The 26,197-nt window shown below is 32.6% G+C and overlaps 1 protein-coding gene across 1 annotated transcript; it reads right to left on the bottom strand.

Annotated features, from left to right (window-relative positions):
* Positions 1-3,432: 3,432 nt before the first annotated feature.
* Positions 3,433-5,904, bottom strand: LOC131950096 (uncharacterized). The gene is made up of 3 exons (XM_059312139.1): positions 5,829-5,904; positions 4,926-5,026; positions 3,433-4,340 (listed from the first exon to the last, which is right to left on the bottom strand). The coding sequence occupies exons 1-3, from the start codon at positions 5,873-5,875 to the stop codon at positions 4,030-4,032; spliced, it is 459 nt and encodes a 152-aa protein (XP_059168122.1). The 5' UTR covers positions 5,876-5,904; the 3' UTR covers positions 3,433-4,029.
* Positions 5,905-26,197: the final 20,293 nt, after the last annotated feature.

The following is a 26,197-nucleotide window of genomic DNA, read 5'->3' as shown; positions in this document are numbered from 1 at the left end:
CCCACCGGCTCAACCGTAGGAAGCTAATAAGTTTAAAAAACATGTCACTCTGGTCAAATTAATGCATACTGACCGATAGAGAAATGCATTATGAATAAGAATAATATTCCTCATTTAACGATATTCGAAAAAGTTGGCAGTGGCAAGAATGGAACCTTCGTCACGAGGCTGGCTACGGCACGGTTGTGGGGCTGGGTCTGGTGCCCAAACGGCTGTCAGCTGTCCGTATCCTTTCTGCCTCACCTACACTTATTGTTCTCCGATGCGTGTTTTTATCATTTTTAAAGTTGTTTTTCTTTATAATAATTTTAATGAGTTTTGAAAATAATACAAAATAATTATCAATATTTGTGCATGGAACTGGAGAGCCGCATCTTAGAATCAAAAGAGCCGTAGGTTGCCGACCCCTGATCTATACCTTTTCTCAGACAACATCCCGACACACCACATTTAATTCCCTTTTGCTACCCTTCTCCAGCAATATACGCAAATCTAAGTAAATATGCTTCATATGCCGAAATCACAGAAACAAGTGAACTTTATTTCACTTCCCCTGAACACCGCCAAATATGAAAGGGAGCTTTACGTAAAACAAAACGAAAAAAATTGTAAGTTGGTGAAAAACATTTATTCCGAAATTACAATATGTATATATTACTTTACTACATCACATTAAAAAAACCAACTGCCGATTTTTGAAAATAGGATTTAGGCTTTAAAAAGTTAAAACTACAATAATTTCAGTATCAGCAAGAGTTTGACATGCGTATGATATGATAAGTAACTTGTTTTAACGTTTTTTCTTGACGTTATTTAAAGTTACGAATTTAGTAACTAACAAAGCATTAAACTAATCAGAAAACACAAAATCAATACAATTTGAGATTTAATAATGTCAAATATGCCTCTTTAAAACAAGATGAAAATATATCATATTATTTATATTGATAGAGTTTTCTTCAAGAAGCTTTTCTTAACTATTCATAAATGTAACCGCTATTGTATTAATAACAAAACTTTTACGATAATCAAATAAACCAAATTGTAATTGCAATGCAATGTAAAACAATTTTTAGCATCTTTCATATAGTTAGCTGTGCTGTTACTTAAAAAACAAATATTAGCATCAGTTGAATTTATTGGTAGAACTTTCTTACATAAACCACACATTCGGTATTGGCACTCGTTTGAATACCAAACTCCTGTGAAAAAAATCAATCAATCAGTACTTTAATGTAAAAACAAATAAAGCGGGCTTTTCTTATTTAACTTTCTCGTATATTAATTGTTACTTTCTTGTATGCAGAGTACACTGGAAGTATTATAATAGTAGGCCTACTGAATAATAAACAGATAATTTGACAGATTTTCGAAGTGTTACACATCTCTTCTTTATCGTAAACGGAATGTAAATAATGTAAGTCTTAAAAATTTAGGACGTGATGTTTGAAAGCTTTGAGTTAACGTTAATCGTTCTTCGTCATACTGAGCTAGAAAACACTTCGTCGACCGCCCAGGTGTCAGTAACGTACCTGGGCGCTCTTGTACGGTCCCTCGTTAGGTGTAATCATCGAATGTTGTGTGCAAACATGTCAATATTATAGGGTGCTCCTTTAAACTAAAGTAGGCGCCATAGTGCTCACACGATAGCCAGGGGAGCCAAAACGCACAATATCCGGACGCCGGACGCGCCTAATTCAATATAGTGAACGACTATATTACCATATCTTATCCATAGTCTATCGCACTCTTTAAAACAAACGTATGCTACATAGCGCTCATGGTTAAACCTAAATCGACTTTTATTTTTAAAGTAAAATCATAGACATTTAGCTTTTTTAAATATTTTTTTTCATCTAAATCAGGGGTCTCCAAACTACGGCCCGCGGGCCGGATGCGGCCCGCGAGGTCCTCTCATCCGGCCCGCGGAGATCTTTTTGTCCACGGAACAAATATTTGTTGGTGATAGCTGAGGAACATGCCTGGAATAAACTGGCCCCCGAACTGAAATTTGATAGTTAATGCGGCCCTCGGACTGAAAAGTTTGGAGACCCCTGATCTAAATAGTAAATTTTATAATCTGCGTTTAGAATGAAAACTATTATACAAGTTAATTGCACGACAATTTAATTTGAACCTGCGCTCCAATTTCAGCCTTCTTTTGTTTTAAGTGTAGCTTTCATAGCCATTGTCCATAGTAGTATATTAGGTCCCTTTTGGGTAGTATGGTGGTGGTGGTGCCGGAGGTGCAAAGGATATATAGTAAAATACTCACCCACCTGGTTGAGCCGGCGGGACAACGAGATATAGTAAAATACTCCACCACCGGGTGGTGGTGGTGGAGAGGTGTGGTGGTGGTGGTGGTGGAGGAGAGGGGGGTGGTGGAGGAGAGGGTGAGTGGTGGTGGCCTGGGGGTGGTGGTGGTGGCGCAGGAACAACGAGATATAGTAAAACACTACTCTAACTGGAGGAGCAGATAAAAAAATCAAATTTAAATTTAAAAATAATAATTAAACTAATTAAAAATAAACAAATTTAAAAACAAATTCACCGGTGATTACGTCACAATGTCACCGGTGGTGACCTACTGACCTACTCCCCCTGCGCCTCACCCTTCACCCACCCGCCTCACCCACCCGCCTCACCCACCCGCCTCACCCACCTTCACCCAGATGGGTGGGTGAGTATTTTCCTATATCTCATTGTACCACTCCCACTCTCCTCCACCACCACTCCCCCTCTCCTCCACCACCACCACCACCACACCTCTCCACCACCACCACCCGGTGGTGGAGTATTTTACTATATCTCGTTGTCCCGCCGGCTCAACCAGGTGGGTGAGTATTTTACTATATATCCTTTGCTCCTCCGGCACCACCACCACCATACTACCCAAAAGGGACCTAATATACTACTGTCCATTCAAAAAGATTGGCTTATTTTTTTCTCCAATCTAAAGGTAGATGTAATTCTGATATATGTGCCAAATATATTATCTCAATGCTAATTAAATGGCAAAAAATAGACAGTATAGTTTACCGTTTGAAGGGCTCATACTTGCACAATGTCCGTATTGCTCATGTGCAACTTGACTTGTGGAAAAGTTACTGAAATTTGGTTCTGAATTATCAGTCCATCTGTAAGACCAAATTGAATTTGAAATCAGACGCGCGCAGATATTTTTAAAATATTATGGTAAACTGCTTTTATAAAACTTTAAAACACAAATCTACCTCCAGACAGCGTCAACGGAATCATAGTGATAACCTATCCATACCGTGTCAGAGCCATGTCTCTCAGAATATTACAAGAAAAAGACATATGTATAATTATTTTAAACGTTACTTGTTGAATTAAAATACAATAATAAAAAAAACTTTAAATTTGAAAATTTGATAATGAAATGTTATTTATATATAGCCCATCGATCAATTAAATATTTATTTATAGCTAATGAAATATTATTTTAAAAAAAATAAGTTGGGGTCAGTTCATTAAAACAAAACATTGCAGCTATCAATGTAGGATGCTTTCATAGACGAAATAAGTCTAATAAATAAGTACATAGTAAAGACATCCCTCCAATGTTGATGTTTGTGGAAGGTGCAGAGATTAAATATGTATGAATGGTGTACATGTATGTGTGATGAAGCATGTAAGGCAAGATTCAAATATAGATTAAAGATGCATGTGGCGGAGAGATTGCAATTGAAATTAACTATCCTTTCGATCCTTACGGTCAACGGGCGGTTCGCCTGTAACATAGTTGCCTTTTAGATCAGCAGAGAAACAACTGACAAAAACAGGAGTATCTGAGAGGTTTATCCTGAAAATTGACAGAGACCGGCAAAATAGGAAAGAGCTTTCCGTGTCCACAAATAAAAAACTATGATGGTGTTTCGATTTCTAATATGAAAGTACTTGAAAAATACAAAGCCACGTAACATAAAAAATATTACAGTCTCCTTAAAAATATTTAAAATATCGTTTTTTTGAGGCAGGAAAAACAGTTTTTAACTAAAAGTGTTCTTAGATTTTTATATTTTCAGATACTATTAGTTTACACCTAGCATTGACTGTGGGTGGCGGTGATAGTGCGAAATGGTCGTATGAATATAGAGGACAGGTGTTCACGTATTTACAAATGACCGTTTTAAATGTAAGACCGCTTATCTGATTGAATAAGAAGGTGTTTTCGTCGGCTGAATGTACACTGGCTAGGTCCCCATCACATTCCATACATCTCTGCTCTGTGTCTCTAAAGTCTAGCCCAGATGTGAGAAAGTAACAGTTGTCCTTAAATTTAACCCAATTCTCTTCTGAGCATGGCTTGGCTGATTCTGAATAAAGAAAACAATAAGCGTAAGACGTGTCCATCACGTGATATAGAGAAAATTAATATTTTAAAATCTTTGTAAGATCGCAGTTTTGTACAATATAAGTTGTTAGGTTAGAACGTAAAATATTGTTTTTATTTCTTCAAATGCTTTTGTAAAAGATAACACATACACTTAGCATATACTTTTTTTCCCGAAGGTGTATGCATGTTTATAGATCAACACATTTAGTTAAACAAATAAATTGGAATTTCATTACTTCCTCTCAATAAAAGCACAAAAATTGGGATAAAATTGGCATTCGATAATTTACATCCACAAAACTCCCTATATTGAACCATCCATTCCTCCCACAAACAACCAAACATCTTACTCACAAGCCAAATCACAGAATACGTAGGTGCGGGCTTAAGATGGTAGATGAGAGAATAAAGTCGAGCAGAGAAGCAGAGAAGTGTACAGTAGGAAAGAACATGATCGATTAGTTTTTGCAAAGACTATATATATATATATATATATATATATATATATATATATATATATATATATATATATATATATATATATATATGTATATATAATTCTTACCACTATCAGTCTGGTGCAATTGTAAGAAAGCTGCACATATCATCAATGTGATTTGCACTTTCATTTTCAAAGTTCTTAGAATTTTTTGTGCTTGGTCCAACCTAACATGGTAAAAACATTAATAATTTACTGTCATAGCATTCGAATAATGTCGGCAATTCTAGAATCAAACCCATTATCAAATTGATGTAATGGATTTGATGTAGAAATTGCATTCTACATCGAACAAAACATTTAATTAGAGTGTGTGATACGCCCACGCTTGTTACAAAAAGATACAATGTATGTTACTTTTCGTTAATTTCTTCAAAACAGCGATTTCCATTTAACAATTAATTGTTTCGTGTTAAATATTTCATGTTCGTTTTTTTAAACACATGCGACCCCTAACTAATGTAACGGCTTTTATAGACGACTCCATATATGGAATGCTAAATTTACATTTGAACTTAGTTACGTTTATACAGACTTTTGTGTATAGTACTTAACCACTCATAGAGTTAAATACTTCACCACTTATATAGTTGAATATACTTAACTACCATATCTATATTACAATAGAACTAGTACAAATCAAGTATGATGAATACAGGTTTAAAATAAAACCACACAAAAGTATGATTTCCAAAGAGTCAAAGCTTGTTCGAAAATCAACAGATATTCTGGTGCATATGCGCAACTGTTTTTTTTTTTAATTTAAAAATGGTATCTTTCTTTACTGCCTTAGAACCTGATTGAAAATCACCCAATATTTCAGCTTAATACAAAGATACAGAGGAATTCAGAAGAAAACTAAACTCAGGGTCACTTGCGTCTTTCCGTTAGAAAATGAGAACCAAAAAAAAATGAATAAAGCTCAACAGGAACCTCACTCTGTTTTTTTTTAAATTAAGATTGACTTACATAGAATGAAGGCAGGCCTGGCGTTTTACCAACAGAATGTAGTACATCTTTATGTCATCTAATACAGCCAATGGGCGAGCGGTACTGACACATTACATAAAGTAGGACGTGACCTCACTAACATTGACTACAGAGAGGGTTTAGCCGACAGTCGCGTTTTCGCGACATAACGATTTTGCGCTTACCATATGCGCATTATTACATTTATCCCACTGCTGTTAGTCGTTGTGTATTGGGTACATTTAGACTGTCTTGTCAGTACCAATGGTCACGATGTCAAGTCGAAATTTTTGACGTCACACTCTCTTGACTCAAGCGCATCGTATTTCTTTTTACATAGTGCATTCAGCCTAATTACATTGATTATTATTACCAAACTGTTGGTCCTTTTTTACTACAAAAAATACTAATAGCTTTACTATTCACTCTTTTATGTATATAAACAGTATAAATCACCTATTAGAATAATTTAGGAAGTTATCTTCTGATTACGGTTTGTCACGTTTTCGCGACATCCGGCAACAAGATATAAAATTGAACTCGGGTGCCAAACTAGGTATGGCGAAATAAGATTCATCACCAAGCTGTCGTTTCTACAAGTTTTATTATAAATAAGTAAAGGATGTACAATGTAGTCTTCGCCTATATATAAAAGTGCACTTTAGAACGTTACGGTCCATGCGGTAGGTGAAGTAGAGTTCCCCTGTTTCATTGACATTGGCATATGGAGAGAGAGAATGATGCTGGGATAATGTGGTCATGCTGAGGGTACAATGTAGCGAATTCGGCTTTGAAATAGCTTTTTAAAATATTAGGAGAACTGAAAAAAAAATAGACAACAAGTTAGGTGGTGGACCACTATATTGGATACCATCAAACGAAAGGTCTTCACGGTGATCTTGACAATAATAATACTCAGCATTGACCTACACCTCGTAATAGATACAGTGTCACTGCTGTGGGTACTCAGCGCTGGCGCTGTTTGTAATCGAGAACATTCCTGTGGGTACTCAGTATCACTACTGTGGGCACTTAGTGCTGAATTTGTGGGTTCTCAGTGTCACTGATGTTGGTGCTCAGTGCTGAAAATGTGGGTACTCAATAACATTGCTATTGGTACTCAATGCCAATATAATGTCACTGATGTGAGTATTCAATAGCACTGCAGTGGGTTGTTTTTTGTCAGTATTCAACTTTACTGTATCTATTATTTATGTTCCCTTTGCAACCAAGATAATCAAGAACTAGGATTTTTAACTTCGCAAGATTGGCAAAAAAAATAAAATAAAGTAAACATTAGGTAAAAAGTTAAAAAATAAAATGCTTATGCATTTTTCAAAATACGCAGTTTGTTTTATTATCTAATTATTTTTATGATAGCTATCATTTTATTTTTCGCTATGCATTGCTGTTTTAATTATCCAGTTTACATTTATTGCTTTCGTTGCTTGAGCTGATTACTGCAGTGTTTTTAAACGAGATATGTTGGTTAATAATTTTGTGCACGTTTTCTCGATAATGAGATAGTTTGAAAAATCTTTTCAAAAATACATACCTGTGATTTTAATTGCAAAAAAAAAAACCCCACAATTTTTCTACGCGTATTGTTCTAAGATATCCACGTGTCAAAGCCACAACAATCAAAAATAGTTCAACAAATGTGGAAAGTGTTTTGTCTGGTCATCACTTACGTGGCTCGCTCTAAACTCTTTAGAAAACAAAAACAAATAAACCGGGAGTGATCTCACCTAAACTTTCTGGAATATTCTTATATAAAACAACAGGGGGTGGGAACTCAGGATATAGACATGATTTTTTATTCAATTTAAATACTTAAACTTTTTAAAATAGAATAAAATCTCGTGGAAAAAGAATTGCACACCAAGTGAACGCCAAATAAAGATGTGCATAATAGTGCGCAATATTATTAGTACTTTATAAATTTATATGCGTTTTTGAGGAATTGGAAGTAGCGTAAATTACTACTTCCGGTCAACGGAAATTACTCAAAAGTTGATACGAATCTACGATTTTGATAAAATACTTATATATGAAATTTCATCAGGTGTAAATCTTCGAGATTTGCAAAAATCTCGTGTTTTTTAAACGATTACAATACTTTCTCTATACTTCGTATATACCAGAAAGTAAAAAAAAACTAAATAAATCGGGAGTGAACTCCCCTTTTATGTATGTTTTTATGTAAAAATGCGAAAATGTTTGTCTTCTCGCGATCTTATCTGTATAAAGAGGTATAAAGGGGTATAAAGATGTATAAGGAGGTGTAAAAGGTATAAAGAGGTATACCTAGTTGTAAAGAGGTATAAAAAGATATGAAAATGTTTAAAGATGTAACGAGGTATAAAGAGGTATAACAAGATGTAACGAGGTACAAAGAGGTATAACGAGGAATAAAGGGGTATAAAGAGGCATAAAGAGCTATAAAGTGGTATAAAGAGGTATAAAGAGGTATAAAGAGGTAAAAAGAGGTAAAAAGAGGTATAAAGAGGTTTAAAGAGGCATAAAGAGGTATAAAGAGGTAAAAAGAGGTATAAAGAGGTATAAAGAGGTAAAAAGAGGTAAAAAGAGGTAAAAAGAGGTATAAAGAGGTTTAAACAGGCATAAAGAGGTATAAAGAGGAATGAAGAGGTATAAAGAGGTATAAAGAGATGTAAAGATGTATAAAGAGGTATAAAGAGGAGTATACACATAGTTCTGAACGCACATTGTGTGTTGAAACAGATAAGCTCTATCTTCTATATCTCGATAAACTATTAGATCGGCTATTCTATTTTATAAACTATAATTAAAATGTGTAGTGTAAAAAATCTACTTAGATCATTTCAATGTCTTTATTTTTCATATTTATCAAGAAACTTTTTGTTTGTAGTCAATGTTAATTTAGAAAATTCTGCAACTCAAATCCCTATTTCATCAGTTTCCTATTCATGCATTGACACTTTATCATCATGATTATTTTTTTAAAAAGGCACAAAGGCTTGAACGGGTAGATCAGAGTTTGCTGATTGTAGTCCCACTAGCAGGGGTCGGCGTGGTCGAGTCGGTAAAGCTCATGGTTGCTAAACCGAAAAGTCTCGATCGAACCCTCGGGCAGATGAGGCTCGTGAGCTGGGGACAGCCACTCTTCTAGGAGAGACAACTCCAAAATTAAATAACTGCTGCCTTGTAGTTTGTTCTTGGTTGGACAAAGGCTATGGAAGCAAATCCAGAAAGAAAAGCAGGCTGAAATCGGAGTCAATGGCCTCAATGTCGCATAACCAGTTGACACGTAACGCTTAATTGTGTTGGAGGCGTGGTCGAGTCGGCAAAAAGCTCATGGTTGATAAATTCGAACAAAAAGTTTCGAGTTCAAACCCACTGGCAGATAAATCTCGAACCCCTTCAACACTAATAATTAAGAAAGAAGAAGAAGAAAGAAGGAGTCCCACTAGCAACTGATATAAAATACGTCATGTATTGGTTATGAGATGAATAGTTTATAATTAAAATTCACTACAGACATATACGGGGACGGCGTGGTCGAGTGGTAGAGCCAAAAGGTCTCAAGTTCGGATCTGGAATCTGACTTGTGACTGTAGGTCATCACAGAGTCCACCCAGCTATGACGGGGAAAGTAAAGAAGGCTGGTTACATTGCTACTGACCACAACATCTCTTTATATGCCGAGGTTAAGAAATATATAAAGAAACATATGAAGAAACATATGATAAAACATATTTCATCTTCCCAATTTTTTTTTAAATTCTTTATTTACACATATGTGCTTTTTATCGTTTTAGAGAAAGCTTGAAAATAAAAGTTTCATCCGCCCATAAGCTTGCGTGGCCTGTCACTATTATAGGATCGCCTACAAAATTGGAGCCAAGAACCGTAGTTATTGAAGTAAATGAGCAAATATCTACTTTGGAACTAAACCAAATAGATCTATCTTTTGTGTGACTTTTCACACCTGTTCGTGGTTTCTATAGCAACCAACATTATAACTGACGACTGTGTATTAGTATATCGATATATTTAACATTATTTATCATAATTAGTTTAAACAGAGATCTCTGCAATTTAAAAAAAAATGGCTTACATTTTAAAATCGTTTAAAATAAGAAAAAAATGCATTCCATGAATCCAACACTTTCAAACATAATATTCTAGTTTAAACATTTGAAAACTCAGTTTTTTACTATACCAAACACGGGAATATTTATAACATTGATTTTACTATAATGTATATGTATATAAAACACAATGGGAAAATGTAAACACTGGGATGTAAACACAACGTGTATGCATATAGACGACATCATTACAATAAGAACATATCAGATTCACGAGGACAATGCCTGAGATTTAAAAATTAATCATAAAGAAGGGCAATGTAGAAATTGCATTTTGCCAATGCAAATATAGTTCTTGATTATTTCTCACGTTCCTATATAACCGTTACGTGATAATATTGATCAATTGTTTCCAAGTGGTAGACACTGGAAAAGGAAAAAAAATAAACATATGAAACTTCAATAAATAAATCATTTTTTTTACTCAACCGTCTCGGACATAAGTGAAATAAAAAAAAATGTTCTTCATGTTAAATTTGTATTATCAAAATTAAAATCAGAGTTTGATAAATAAAGAGTCTGTTTTATATGGAATATTGTAATCTTTTGTGGAAATGTTAATTCTTGTAGCCAATGCATCGTATACACACTTAAGAAATCCAAAAAACAACACTTTTCTTATAAACCATTCAAAAAGAACTATTTAGAGTTTAATGAAATCGCCGTTGCCTGATTATTAACAGGCTTTTGATTGAAAATACATTTGAACTATAAGAAATGAATGTAATAATGATTTGGTAAAACCAGTACGCGCTAAAAATATAAAAATAAATAATTTTCGAACTCACCGTTTTAAAAAGTACATATACAAACTACAATCAAAACTATGATTGCACGTGTGATAGCACAGGAACTTTTCATAGGCGACCCTTGAGAGTGTCTCATGTCTATAATGGAGGATTAACACACTATAAAATAATCACTTTGGGTTAAAATATAATAACAAACAAAATATTAAAAAAAAACTCTAAACCACATTTTCAAGAAAATAATAGTAATAATAATAAAAATAAATCCCACAAGTATTCTTGTTAAATATTTTAGATATAATATGAATACAGTTTAATGAAGTTAATAGGCACATTGTCAAGCTCATTCCATACTTACCAATAGCGCTTGTTGTTGTAAGGATTTTCAATGGCAAACATTTTCCAATTTTTGAATCAGATGAATTCATCAACGTGCGCTTTTTACACAAACTTTGGAATTCCCAATCGCAAGGCCAGTCGATCTGCCAATAATCTACAAAAAAAAATAATTCTTTTTAATGATCGTAACACTTTCCTTCTAAAACGTTTTCATTAAAAATAGCACATGTGATGTTTTTTTTTGGTTTTCACCAACCATATTTAGAATTAAAACACAAAGTGTACTTTTAAAAATAAAAATAATTTTATTAACTTAATGGTTAAGGTTACAATACCAAAGTAAGATCACTATAATACACATTATATTGTAATATCATAAATAATGATGAAAGAATTGTAATATGTTTAACGTTTTAAAATCAAAGTTCTAAATATAATACAAACAAACAATGTAGGCAAATGTAGTTTACCAAATTTTGATCCAACCGATAAACATGTTTTCTTCGAGAGGTATTGGGATAGATATTTTTCAAATCGGGTTAAATTGGATACAGTTCTATCACTAGACCTGATCAAGTGATAGAACAAAGTTAGAATCATAGCTATGGGTTGTAAAACAAATACAATAAATCGAGCTTTTAAGAAGCGATTTTAAAACAGGAGTATTAGGTTGGTAAAGGTGATTACAAAAACAAATACGAAACTTAAAATATTATGCTAGAAATTATTAAAAAAATGATTATAATAATTAGCCCGCCTTTATTAGTCAAATGCAGTTTTATTTTAACATTCAAGTAAGATTTCAAAAAACTTACTTCCAGATTTCAACTGTTAAGTAGTAACGGTAACCTACCCACATTCTTTCCGGGTCGAATTATCACAGAAAAAAACAATGATACAAATTATTATAAAATCTTAGATTAAGTGAATGAGTAAAATTAAAGCGCAAAATAAAATAAAAAGTAATATTAATTGTCTGTAATTAACATTTCACAGAAACATGTATAAATCTAGATTTAGGCTTAATTTATACTTATATGATTGTTTAGGAAATGTATTTCATCCTCGGAATTTAAACTTGCTAGATTTGCTCCGCACTTCATGCATGCTAATTGACTCTCTTGCCATTTCATTTCACGTTTTTCACGATAGTAGCAATGTCCACGAAAAATACGCCACTTCGCTCCAGGACAATCTTCTGCATATACTAATAAAACATTTAAAAACTGCATTAGATATACAGTAAACTATCTATTGAAAGTTGTATAAAAACCTGCTTTTAAAAATCCTGTTTACCATTTGTTTTTATTTTATTTTCAGCTTGGCATGTATGTACACTTCCATCATTCGAATGTGTTGATCTTAATTTTTTACAAACTCCCTGACTGGTAGATGAACAACTACGATCCTCCCATTTTCCTATGAAACATTTAAAACAGAAATATGTGTTTATACTGTTATGATTCCTGTAGTTGAAATATGTGTGCGGATAATAGTTTATAGTGCTGCGGGAAATCGCCTACAATATTACTATTAAGAACAAATAACAAAAAACCTGTGTATTTTATGTTACTGTATTACAAAAAAGTGCAAAAGTATAAGAAAAAAAATATTTTAACGAAAGTGTTTGATGACATTTATTTGTTTAAATTATTTTAAACAGTCACTGACACGGTATGGTGTTTTAAAATTGTTCGTAAAAAGGTAATAAAGATAGTACGCCGATATACGTAATGGCCATTACATAAAAAAGAGACAACGGCTTACCGAAGTGTTTCTTGGCGATCCCACACTGTTCCATTGGATTACTCGGCCAATTATAATCCCATCTAGTAAAATTTGAGACTGTCCCGTCAATCCAGCTGAAAGTTTAGTTACATTTATAATACGATCTTAAGAAAGTCTATCATGAAGTTTATCAAAAACCTTCACATACTTAAGTCTTGCTAAGGTTTTATTTTTGTAGTTGTCTTAAAATCGGAATTGTACATACGATTTCTAAAATATAATTTTAAAAAGATAAAAATAATTTTAATTTTAAATCTAAAAAAACTTACTTCCATGTATCACTTGATGCATCATAATGGTAACCTATCCATAGGGGACTATGGTCAAATTATAGAAAAAAAAAATAAAGTTTATTTTTATTTTTCAGATTTGAAAAAAAAATCTAATGTAATCACATAAATGAATAACCAGCGTAAATGGCATACTGAAAAAAAAAGTTGGAAAATATATAACAATGATACAAAGTATTTGTAAAATATCTTTTTTTTTTATAGAAAAACTCTTTAGACATATTCATAAACTTTTCTTGATATATGCTCTATGTATACTTATCATATCGTTTAAGAAATTAATTTCATCCTGTGAATGTAGGCTGACAAGATTCGCTCCACACTCCATGCATGCAGCTTGTGATTCTCTCCAGGTTAATTCACCCAAACTATAAAAGTAGCAATGGTTTCGAAAGATTTGCCAGTCATCAATTGAGCAATTGCCGTTGGAATTGTATTCTAAAGAAACATAAACATTAACATAGCTTTATTATAAATTTCTATCATGGTGTCTCCACCTCTCCCCCCTTCTTGCTACCCCACAGGTAACGGTACACACCTTGACCTGAGTCCAGCGGTATTGTAAGGCTGACCGGGCCTCGACCTCAGTCTGCGGTCACGAGGGCGGAGCTTTAGTCATGTGACCTGTAGGGTAGGGACACCACAGTCCGGTCATTATACCTTCTCCCCCCCCCCCCCCTTCCCCGCCCATTCCGAGGTACACGTTATTTTGTGCTAAGGCACTTGCTAGTATTAAATTATACTTATGTTGGTGCTAAGGCACTTGTTTAAGAAATTAAACTTACGTTTTGGCAACGTGTGTAGAGGATTGCGTGGCTTCATTGGAAGGTAATTGACACTTACTTTCATTAACTGTACTGTTATATATAAATCGGTAAATATGGAATGTGTATAAAACAATGTATGAATGAAAAGAATATTTTTAGTAATTTTTATAGCAGGCCTTATGTAAGGCTAATGTAAATGTACTATCTTTGTAACAATTGTAAAATGGTATGTGTCTGAATGAATGTGTATATCACACAGATGTTAGGAAGTGTATCAAATGTAATTTACAGCCGGCCAGAGACGCTACAGAGGTCTGTGTGTGAGCAAGTGTGACCACGCCGCCATGGAGACAAGTCGCCAGACTAATCTAACTTTGCTCCTTTGTTAGTTACTCTATTGTTAGACACTTTTTACTGAGCCAAGTATTGGCAACCAGTCAATAACAATAACATCCAGTAATAAAATAAAATATTAATTATTAAGATACCTTTTGTCCAACGAGACAACCCTAGGCCAAACAAGTCATTCTTAGCTGCGGCTATATATATTTATGTGCGGGAGGACCCGAAAGAGCATATTTGCCACATTAATCTCTTACCGATCTACGCCTATTTAAAGCAATAAAACTAAAATGTAAAAATATTAACTAATTTGTTTTACTATCTATATATACTGGCGTACCCGCTGGAATAGAAGAAATTCGGACAAATTACATAAAAATGGTGTCACAGTTTCATCCATGCGTTACCAATCCTATATTCTTAGACGCGTGACCTTGTTTTCTAAAAGTGAGTTATTTAAATGTAAACAATGACTGCGCTTGGATCATAAATACCTGGACACGGGTTTACCGACACTACCGTATGAAAACCTTGAGTGTACATTAATCACTCACCGAAATAATGAGGTAGAACACACTTCGGTGACCACCCATGTGTCAGGGACGTAGAAAGGCGCTCTCAGGAGCCTCCCCCCCCCCCGATTGCACTACCGCATAGGCGCCGCGTACGACCCCTGGCTCCTTAAAACTAACAGGCGCCATCGTGCTCGTAGGATAACACAGAGTACCAAATAGCATCCTGTTAACAATGATGTAGGTTGCGTCATTCACTAAAGTGACACAAACGAACAGGATTTTTTCTTTAATACGTAAAAAATCATTTTACCTGTTTTAATCATCAGTGTGACTGATGCAATATATTAGCGTTACTAATTGTCTATTATTAGATGCTCGATCTGAATTTCTGATTGGATTGTCGAAAAATAGATGCAAATTGCATCATTCGCAAAGTGACGAAACTGTTTAGATTTTTTTACGGACAAAAAGAAACATCCCAGTTAAGAATCTAACCTTGATTAATTTTTCTGATTATTGTTGACAGAAATTGAAATTTTTGATTGCCGCCAAATCGCACCCTACCAGGGCGCCGGCGGAAACGCCTGATTTAATTTAGTGAACGTTTGTAACGCCCCATCCTATCCATTGTATATCACACTGTTTAGACCGAATGTAGTTTACATAGCGCTCACGTGAAAGACCAGGGCGCCAAATCGCATCCTGCTGAGGAGACGCCCATGTAAAATGAAATTCTCTCTCCCAGAGTTTCTTCCAAGGCTCTCTTCGGGGGGGGGGGGGGGGGTAGGGCAGAACCCCGCCGAAGAAAGTCTAACGACGTATATAGAAAATATATCTTTTTAAAAGTGTCACCCCCCCCCCCCCCCCCCCACACGAAGAAAGTCTAACCTCCCCCAAAAAGAAAATTCAAATCGCGTCCTGCCGGGGCACAGCCCCTGCGAATTTGAAAATGTTTTTTGCGCGCGGAACCTCAATAGGAATATTCTTAACATCTTCCCAAAGTTTCATGTCGATCGTATGAACTGCAATTCACTTTTATTATTTTTATAAACTGTATATAGAGGAAAAATCGCACCCTCCCGTGGCGCCGCACGTTTGAAATTAAAAATGATTTTTCTACAGAACCCTTCCCCGAGGTGTTCTAATGAACTCACCATAGGTTGACGGCGGTCGGACGAACGCTTTCAAACCAAGATCGACTTTTATTTTTTATGCCGTATATAGAGAAAAATCAAATCGCGCCCTGCCGGGGCGCCACCCTTGCGAATTTGAAAAAAAATGTTTCAGCAGAAACCTCCCAAGAAATATTCTTAACAACTTCCCAAAGTTTCACGGCGATGTGATGAGAGGTGTAGTAATGCATAAAAGACAAACAGACACACACACATACATTGCTTTATATATATATATATATATATATATATATATATATATATATATATATATATATATATAAATATATATATATATATATATATATATATATATATATATATATATATATATATATATATATATATATTTATATTTATATATATATATATATATATACATATATACATATATATATGTATATATATATATATATATATATATATATATATATATATATATATATATATATATATATATATATATATATAGTAAAGCAAAGCTTATATGTATACAAATATAAAGTAATACCAGTTTCAGCGTGCGGCAAGGTAAAAATGTCTAAGCACATCACGGATGCAATCAGCAATGTTAACCTCCACATTCCTACGTTGGATAAGGTAACCAATTTTTAATTAAATATGGTTTACACAGATGACGTGCCTAATATTAATAATATTAATTGTCTGTCTGATAGATTGTCACGATGAAAAATTAATGTCCGATCAATTATGCTATGGTTAATGTTAATCAATACACACATTTGATTACTATCATATATGTATATATATATATATTATATTATATATATATATATATATATATATATATATATATATAATTGTTATATAGATAGATAGATAGATATATACGTTTAAGAAATGGTAAATCAGAAGTAGGAAATGTGAATGCACAGCACATAATCTCGCGTGACGCTTGTCCTACGGTTACTTGCAAACTGTTTAAACTTAATTAAAACTTGTAATGTAAGGAAAAGTAATTAGATTGTCTTGGTTTAAAATTGAAGTTCACCTTGTTCTGTTGTTTTGTCTAGTAATATGGGTCGCGGCAAGACTAATCGAAACGGCTGATAAATATAAGAGTTTCTTCCAGGCATCTCTACGCGGTAGGGAGGGGGGGGGGGTGGATGGTGGCAGAGCCCCCTCCCGTCTACCGCCCCCAGAGGCGTAGCGACCCTTCTCGGCGCCCGGGGACAAACTTTTAATTTGTCGCCCCCCTCGGGAGCAACTTTTCAAATTTTCAATTTGCACCCCCCCCAAAGTGCAATAATGCAGCTAAATTGACATTTTAATTTGTTTTTACAACCCAATTTTGGCGCCCCCTAAGATCGACGCCCGGGGACATATGTCCCCCTGCCCCCCCCCCCAATCGCTACGCCTCTGACGACCCCCCTCCCTCTGAACGAAATTTCAAGTGACCCCCCCCCCCCCCCCCCCCAGAAGTCTTGAAGAAATTATATTCTTCACATCTTCATAAGAAGCACTTATAAAAAATGTAAAATGACTTATTAAGTTTTATTGAATCACAAGAAATACCAATTTCAAATTGAAGAGGGATAGCATGAGAATAATAGTTTAAGAAGGAACTTCTTGTACAATCGCTCTGCAAAAATGGTAGGGGCATTAAAGAAAAAATAGACCTAATCTAATCAAAGCTTTTTTTGGCAGTGTACTTTGTTAAATTTCAAGTGTTTTTCTTTTTAATATCACATCCTTTGTAAAGTTGCGATAAATAATGTAAATCGAAATGAAACAAGGGATTAACAATTTTAATGCAATTTAAAATTAATAATTAATGTAGTATCGAGCAAAATCATTCGAGACTTCGCTTTTTTTAAATGTGTGTTATAACGTAATGTTGTGATTTTATTACATTTTCTCTCTTCCTGGTGGACTCGTTTAAGACTTAAGACATCGGTATGGCTTGCGAAAATCAAATCTAAAACAGTAAAGCTTCAGCAACTTCAAATATTATTTTAAACAATTTCCTGCATAATATGTATCTAATATCACCAATAATAATTCTTATATTACCACTCTCACTTCCGCTAATTTTATCGCCACGTTGGGATAAATCCTAGTTACTTTGTAATAAACGACAATATTTTAAGATTTTAAAAAGATTTCTTTTAAGAAATTTAAATTTAAGTCTTATGGAATATTATTCTTGAGACGAATTTGTTTTACAGTTACTATTATGTTAAAAATAACGTTGTTTGACAAGGGAAACCAACCTTGTTTTCTCATGCTTTTTTTAACTTTCTGGTTTATCTACCTTGATATATTTTGTAAGTTTCGAGTTTTCTTTAGCAGCAAAGATAATCTTCTTATAACATTAAATTAATAATTAAGCTACACAAGCTTTAATCCAACTAGTGCCTTTATGAAGAATTGTTTTTTGTTGAGGCAAGTTAGTAGAATATTAATTTCGACTCATCTCCATAATATATAATGAAAAAATATTTTCATCAAGCAAAAACCTTATAGATTAAAGCAATTATTATAATACTGCTTTAATTTTAACATTAAAAATTAACCACTAATCATCAACAGTATTTTGTTCGAAATAAGAATTTTTTTTTATAGTGTCTTATAAGTCATTCACATAATCATTTAGCCTTGCTTTCTTGTTCAGAGTTTCTTCCAGTTTTTACCGCCCCACCCCCCCCCGAACGAAATGAAATTATATAATTTATATAGAAAATATATACTTTTAACAGTGTCCGCCCCCCCCCCCCGAAGAAAGTCTACCCCCCCCCCCGAAAATTTCAAGTGCCCCCCCCCCCCCGGAGAAAAAATTCTGGAAGAAACACTGCTCTTGTTTCGCTTTATTATCACGGTTTTTAATTAGCGCTTTTAATCTCTGATACTGATTAACAATACTGATAGGTCGACTTCTTCCTGATAAGTATTTCATTCAACAAAAAAAAAATTATCAATTATCAGAAACGTGGATTAGATTATGTACATATTGCCATGCTTATGAAGGCTCAACAAAGGCGGGGCTGGAACTATTAAGAAAGAAAAATTCATTGCCACAGGCAGCCTTTCTAATAAGTTTAGAGCAGAGAAAAAAAAAGATAAAGAACAAGCAGCTTACCTCACGTCACCCTGATTTCTAAAATGCACAACTAGTCTTACTTAGAGATGCTAGATCTGTCCTGCGCTCAATGAAAAAGCCATCTTTATTCAATCTCTCATTACAGCCCTCTGCAGCAAGAAAATGCTTAATTGAATCCCGGACCACATTCACATACAAATGAATGAGATCGCGGACCAGTTTGCTAAACTTGGTGTGAGGTCAATACAACCAGAAACGTCACTACTTTCAAAAGAAATACAAAGAATTAAATAAATAAATAAACGATTACGAAAATTACCAAAAGACGACGTGCATTATAAATTAACGGCTCATAATTCTCACAATGAAAAGAGGTAACAATAGAATGAAATAAAATATGTTAAGAAAATATAAAGTTAATTCCAGCCAAACTTGCCTTAGTGGTATGGCCCCAGATAAAACACAGGACATGTCACACAAAAGCAGCACAAGCGAACAAAAAGACTCTGGTCCCAAATCATCACGATCAGAGTTTAATTGCATGGGTTACTCACAAATCTGGAGCCTATCGTTTAGGTTGTCCACAATTTTTATCTTGTTTGATTCCTCTGATATAAATAATATTGAGAACAGAGAATGAGGAAAAGGAAAACGATTCAAGTAAATAAAAGATACAAGTTAAAGAGAATTATTCCAATGATTATAAATAAATAAATAAATAAATAAATAAATAAATAAATAAATACATAAATAAATAAATAAATAAATAAATAAATAAATAAATAAATAAATAAATAAATAAATAAATAAATAAATAAATAAATAAATAAATAAATAAATAAATAAATAAATAAATAAATAAATAAATAAATAAATAAATAAATAAATAAATAAATAAATAAATAAATAAATAAATAAATATATATATATATATATATATATATATATATATATATATAAATATATATATATATATATATATATATATATATATATATATATATATATATATATATATATATATATATATATATATATGTATGTATAAAACTAATTTACTTAAGTAAATGTAATTAAGTTGTCCCTATTTTGTGAGTGTTGCTGTCCATTTTTACATGTTGATGACGTTCGCTTAGCTGTTATGTTTTTTTTTTTGTAAACACTCTTTAAGTTATAATAATTATTTTATTGAAGTGTGGGTTATTTAAATTACTTAGATAAATCAATTACTTTCCTGGTAAATTTTCTCTTTTGTTATTTCATTGGGTATTATATGCATTATATTCAAAAATTGTAATAAGTAAAGCACAATTTTCACCGTTTAAAGTGGGTAACTTTTATCAGACATAAGTTTGCTCTATGAAGAAACAGTTATAGAAAACAGTCGCTGTAAAGATAGTAATAGTCCGTGGGTTTTTTTTAGATAAAAAAACAACACATATTGAACAGAGTTTGGAGTGGTATTTATTATAATGAGCTGTGGTTGGTATTTAGATGTTTCGTAAATGACTTTAAAATGTGCATTAATTAAAACAGAAATCAAGGGCCGCTACCTTAAAAATCTGGAGCCGCATAACTGCTCCGGTTGTTTTTCTTGTATATATTTTATAGACAGACTAAGTCAGCCCTTCGAACACTTCATACTTTCAAGACGGTGCACTGACCTTTGACCACAGGATGTTTAAAACTTTGAGTTAAAAAAAAATTCCAAAAGGGCGCCCTAACACTAAACCTTTACTGAAAATGACCAGAGGGTGAGCGGCCGCTCTCCCTGCTCCCCCCTGCGTGCGTTATTCTTTATTATATATGTTAATATATCGTGTTTGTTGTTAGTAAAATAATAGTTACTATAAAAAGATTATTGTGTTGTTTTTGCCAAGGTGATTGATGAAAGTAGTATTGGCAGCTGACTCACGTTAGGTAAGGAAACGTCACTAGTCACAGTGATCAGACTTTAAAGTAAAATAGCATAACTAGGACGTGTGGTTTATATATATATATATATATATATATATATATATATATATATATATATATATATATATATATATATAAGTTTATCAAAATATAAATTGGTAAAATTTAGATTATTACAAAACGGTGCTTTTAAATAATATAATGATAAGTTTGTCTAAAATTTAGGCTAGATGAATAAAATGGAGGTTTAAACTAAAAAATAAATATATTCTCTGCATTTAAAAAGGTTATGACATTAATTTTTAAAATGTTTAACAATTTTAATAAAAAGTATCACTTAACAATAAAAACACACTTTGATTATACATCCATTATATCTAAACACTACTAACATTCAAGTTTGAAGTTTTATTAATTTTTTCATTCTGATATTTATTCATTTTTGTTTGTTTGTTTGTTCCGTGAGAAGAGAGCATCTGCGCTGTGTGTAGAATTGTAAAATACGTATTTGTAAAATATGGTTAAATTAGGATATAATTTAATTCAAATAATATTTGGCTTCATTTTAGTTTCTTACAGAGACTAAGTGAAACAAGTCAATATATATTTTCTCTAAACATTTATACGGCAGCCTGACGGAGTCGTCAGCATGTCAGACATCTTTTTAAAAAAAATTCCGGCCCATAAACCGATGCAGTCGTATTTTGTATTATGTATCTTTACTAAACTATTTCAGTGCACATTGGCTGAGGTGAGCCGTCTTTTAGACATTTTTTTGTTGGTGCTTTTTATGGCCGTCTGTGATAGCGAGTGTGAGGGTGTTAGGGATCCCGTGGAATACACAAACCAACACAATTCAGGCTAGGTAACACAGTCTTTTATTTCCCTAAAATTCGCGCATCCATTCCCACATCAACCTGTCTCCTTATCAATCAACCTTCAATTGCCCTCCGCATTCATTCCTACACACCACCTTTGTCTCACTCACAACACAAATGTAAAATTATCGCAAACAATTGTTCATCTGTGGTTCCTAACATTTTTGTTGATATGGAACCCTACCATTTCCATTATCAAATTCTTAATATTTCTATCTTTTGCACTGACTAAATTCTGAGCGATTTATTTAAATGTAACCGGAATTATAACGGAAATTTTAAATTTTGAATATGAATATACGTAACATTAAATGCAACTTTAATCTTAATTGGAAAGTAAACAGGACCCTTATCATCTGCCGGAACCAGAATCGGATGGTTAACCGAACCGGTGAACGAAGTTAGCGTCCCCTAACTATAATCGTAATATCAAAGCTTACTTTGTAATTAATTTTGCTGTTTTTTTTTATAATCATATACACTTCTAATATCAGACAAATAAATGAAGCGTTTGACTTAGTGTTTCTATAATCATTGACCTTATTATAATTGTGTCTCCCATACAACATTTTTTTTTAAATTAAAAAATCAATTTGTATTTAATTATTTCGAATCATGAGATATAATTCATTCTGCCTGTGAAAGGTTTTATTGTCCTCATGTTTTCTCTAGAAAATAGTGAATTTTTTAATAAATATTGAATCTTATGCTTGAAACACGAAACATTGCTTAGCGATTAAAATAAAGCGCCCATGACACCTAAAGCTCCACAATAAGAGAAAACTCCAGCATAGCATACAAAATAGTAGATCGTTTAAGGAAAAAAATACGAAAATAACATAGTTAATCAGGCTTATTTATGTATATGTGTTAGGGAAAATATATTTACATGCACCAGGAACTTTTCTGAAAGTTTGGTTTACATGGCAACAGTGAGCATCTTGAAAAAAAAACGTTTTGTGAAGGTCTCAAGTTTCAAAAAACGAACATATACATTGATAATACAAGCATTGATGATATAAACATTTATGATATAAGCATTGATGATATAAACATTGATGATATAAACATTGCTTATATAAACACTGATGATATAAACATTGATGATAAAAAAATTAACCATATAAACATTAACTATATAAACATTAACCATATAAACATTAACCATATAAACATTAACCATATAAACATTAACCATATAAACATTGATCATTCTACAAGTAATTCTTATATAATCAGCTGGCTAATTTTGTTATTTAAAACACTTTTGAGATTTGTTTCAAATATATCAAATTTCGAACGGTGAAACTCTATTCAAACTATTGCTACATTTAATAACATTTCAACACTCCATTTTGTTTCATTTTTTTTTTCAGTAGCCTAACACACTTAGAATATTATTTTTCATAAATAAATTGTACTTTGCTGGTTGAACAGAAACATATCTAAACATAATTTGGTTATGCAGCTCAAAAACTTGTGCCAACGTAAAAGTGATGTGATTTCATCGCTATCTACTGCACAACGTTGGATGTCTTGGTCTTAATTGGAACTGACACAGGAGCAGGAGTCTTTGTATAGGCTTGGAGCTGATGTCAGGTAATTTTCTATGACAAAGAAAATTGACGATTCGATGCTCGTGGGCTACATACTCATGTCGATAGAAAAATTCAGCTCAAAGACAGATTTGAGAAAGAAATTGAGATATCATAATCATGTTTATTCGTGTATAGACGGTGAAATTAAAATAATAAATAAGTAAAAGGATTTATTTTATGCGATTTTTTAGTCTGAGACACAGAAATATATTTAGTTGGGAAACAAAAACAAAAACTTGCCTGAGGAAACAATATTTACCTGAAACGGCTCGAGTGAGTTATCGAAACTCGCTTTCTTAGTTAATTGGATGTAAAATATAAAATCAAGTAATTTGTCGTATGACTTGGGATTATGTTATCCCTCTGGCTTTAGAGAAAGGAAAAAGTTCTTAATTTGAAATCAATAACAAATTAGAACCGGACTGTTTTAGTGGGCAAAAATAAAATTGTAAGTTTTTTTTTCTTTTTTTTTGACGACGCAATTGATTTCGATTTGCTACTTTGTAAAATTATCCAAACATTGATTTCTAAATCAAGGTAGCAATTTGGAATATAACAAAACATAATACAATAAAAAGCTGGCTCGAATTTTTAGTTTCTCTGGTTTAGTAGATTTTACATGTAATGTTTTATCATATACATATATATCATATATATATATATAATCATATATATATATATTCTATATATCCTACATATATATATATATATATATATATATATATATATATATATATATATATATATATATATATATATATATATATATATATATATATATATATATATATATATCGATGTTCTCAGTCGAAAAATTTCTAACACAGAAAATGTGAATTTTACAGGAGAGACAAAAAACTTATTATTTCATTCTCGATCTCTCTCTCTCTCTCTCTCTCTCTCTCTCTCTCTCTCTATATATATATATATATATATATATATATATATATATATATATGTACGAAGAAACTCTCTACCGACTACACTGTAGCGTTTTAAAATGAGTTTTGTTAAAATTTACAAAATTATAGTGGTTTTAAAATGATAGCCGGTTTGCTCCATCTAAAACTCTCTCTGCAAAACCGTCTCTCTGTGCGCACGCAGACATAGTCGATTTAAAAAGAGAATATCGGTCTCAGCTACGTCGTTTTGTTTTTTCCAAGGAACGTGATTTCGTTATGTTTATGTTTGTAAGTTATCCTTAACCCCTAATAATATTTAGAATATAATGGTGTGCTCATATTTTTATAACGAGTTTATTCTATATTATGAGTTAATTTTTAGTAGAGATGTTTAGAAATGGTTTTAATTAATAATTACTTGCTTATGGTTTCTTATCTTTAAAAACGGGCATCAAAGAAAAATTGGAACCAAATACAAAATATGTTTAGTTATCAATTATTATTTTAAAAAGTCACATAAAAAATGTTAAAATGGGTAAAATGCTTTAAAATTGGGCAAATTATCATAAAAATATATATTTATTTATGACGTTCTTGTAAGTGCTCATATTTGACAGGTTTAATCTCTCTTCTTTTCTTGTACACATGTTCATGGGATAGGGATGGGATCTTAATGTTGCGACCCAAGTTTATATATTGCCAACTATCTGCTAATTAACTTTGAAGTAGATGGTAGAGAGGCTGTTGTATGGTAAGACGGGTGTGTTTAGAGAGGCTGGTCTGTTGTATGGTAAGACTGGTGTGTTTAGAGAGGCTGGTCTGTTATATGGTAAGAGTGGTGTGTTTAGAGAGGCTGGTCTGTTATATGGTAAGAGTGGTGTGTTTAGAGAGGCTGTTCTGTTGTATGGTAAGAGTGGTGTGTTGAGAGAGGCTGGTCTGTTGTAATGGTGAGACCGATGTGTTGAGAGAGGCTGGTCTGTTGAATGGTTAGACTGGTCTGTTTATTTGGTAAGTCAGACGAGAACATGTTTTGACAACTGAAATAATATAATTGTGTTGCTTGACAGCTTGAGACTTTCATCTAAGTTGAAGCAGCTTTATCCCTCTGATGTATGGTAGCACCTGTATATACCATTTCATATCATATGATTAAATAATTTCAAGTTTGATCGGAAATGTAAACATGTAATAATTATCACTATTGCATGCTAATTACCGTTTTCCATTTACATTTAAGTTCCAAGTAGTTTTTTTTTGTAGTTTAACATGTAGGCCAAAATTATGTAACTACCATATAAAACATTTTTTAACATGAAGATAAGCCCTAATTCTTAAGTTAATAAAGAATGAATGAATAAAATATGATTATATGTATTGCACACGTTTGTGGAAATTCGATTCGATAATATTTTTTTTAATTGAGCTCTAAATCTAGACTGGTCTAGATTCTAGAATTTAGACCTAGTTTCAAAGCATTGTGTTTTAATAAAAATGTAAACAAAACAGTTTTTTTTTTCGAAAATATAACTGGAAATAGTCTATATTTAAAAAATACTCTTAATTTATTATTTTTTCAAATGATAAAATGTAATAGACTAGGTTACTATATCTCATTTAATATCATTACCAATAAATTCTTTCATTGCTGTCGTGTAAAATTGTTTATTTCACCAAATGACTTCGTAACCAAACTTTAAAATTGCAGGTGTGAATTAGCAGAATTTGTTCACAAAAAAATGTTCGAGTCATTTACTATAGCCAGTAATAAAAAGATAGTTAAGAAGATTAAATAAAATATTAGCGATCGCTTGACCTGAGGACATTCAAGGGTGAGCCGTTTTCACGGTTGGCTGATTTCATTAGCTATCTTCAACCACGAACTAAGTTGAAGTAGATAACTTTACATTTTAGAGATCAC

Source organism: Physella acuta, unplaced genomic scaffold (genome assembly GCF_028476545.2).
Source record: "Physella acuta isolate Inbredline_101_S28 unplaced genomic scaffold, ASM2847654v3 ptg000736l, whole genome shotgun sequence".
NCBI lineage: Eukaryota > Metazoa > Mollusca > Gastropoda > Physidae > Physella > Physella acuta.
This window is presented reverse-complemented; position numbering and strand designations above follow the sequence as displayed.

Bases quoted from the DNA above. Each gene is read 5' to 3' on its own strand.
- LOC131950096 (XM_059312139.1), bottom strand. From the start codon at position 5,875: ATGTACTACATTCTGTTGGTAAAACGCCAGGCCTGCCTTCATTCTAT. The intron at 5,027-5,828 runs GTAAGTCAATCT...TTACCATGTTAG, and splicing joins CAGGCCTGCCTTCATTCTAT to GTTGGACCAAGCACAAAAAA. The intron at 4,341-4,925 runs GTAAGAATTATA...TTCTTTATTCAG, and splicing joins ATTGCACCAGACTGATAGTG to AATCAGCCAAGCCATGCTCA.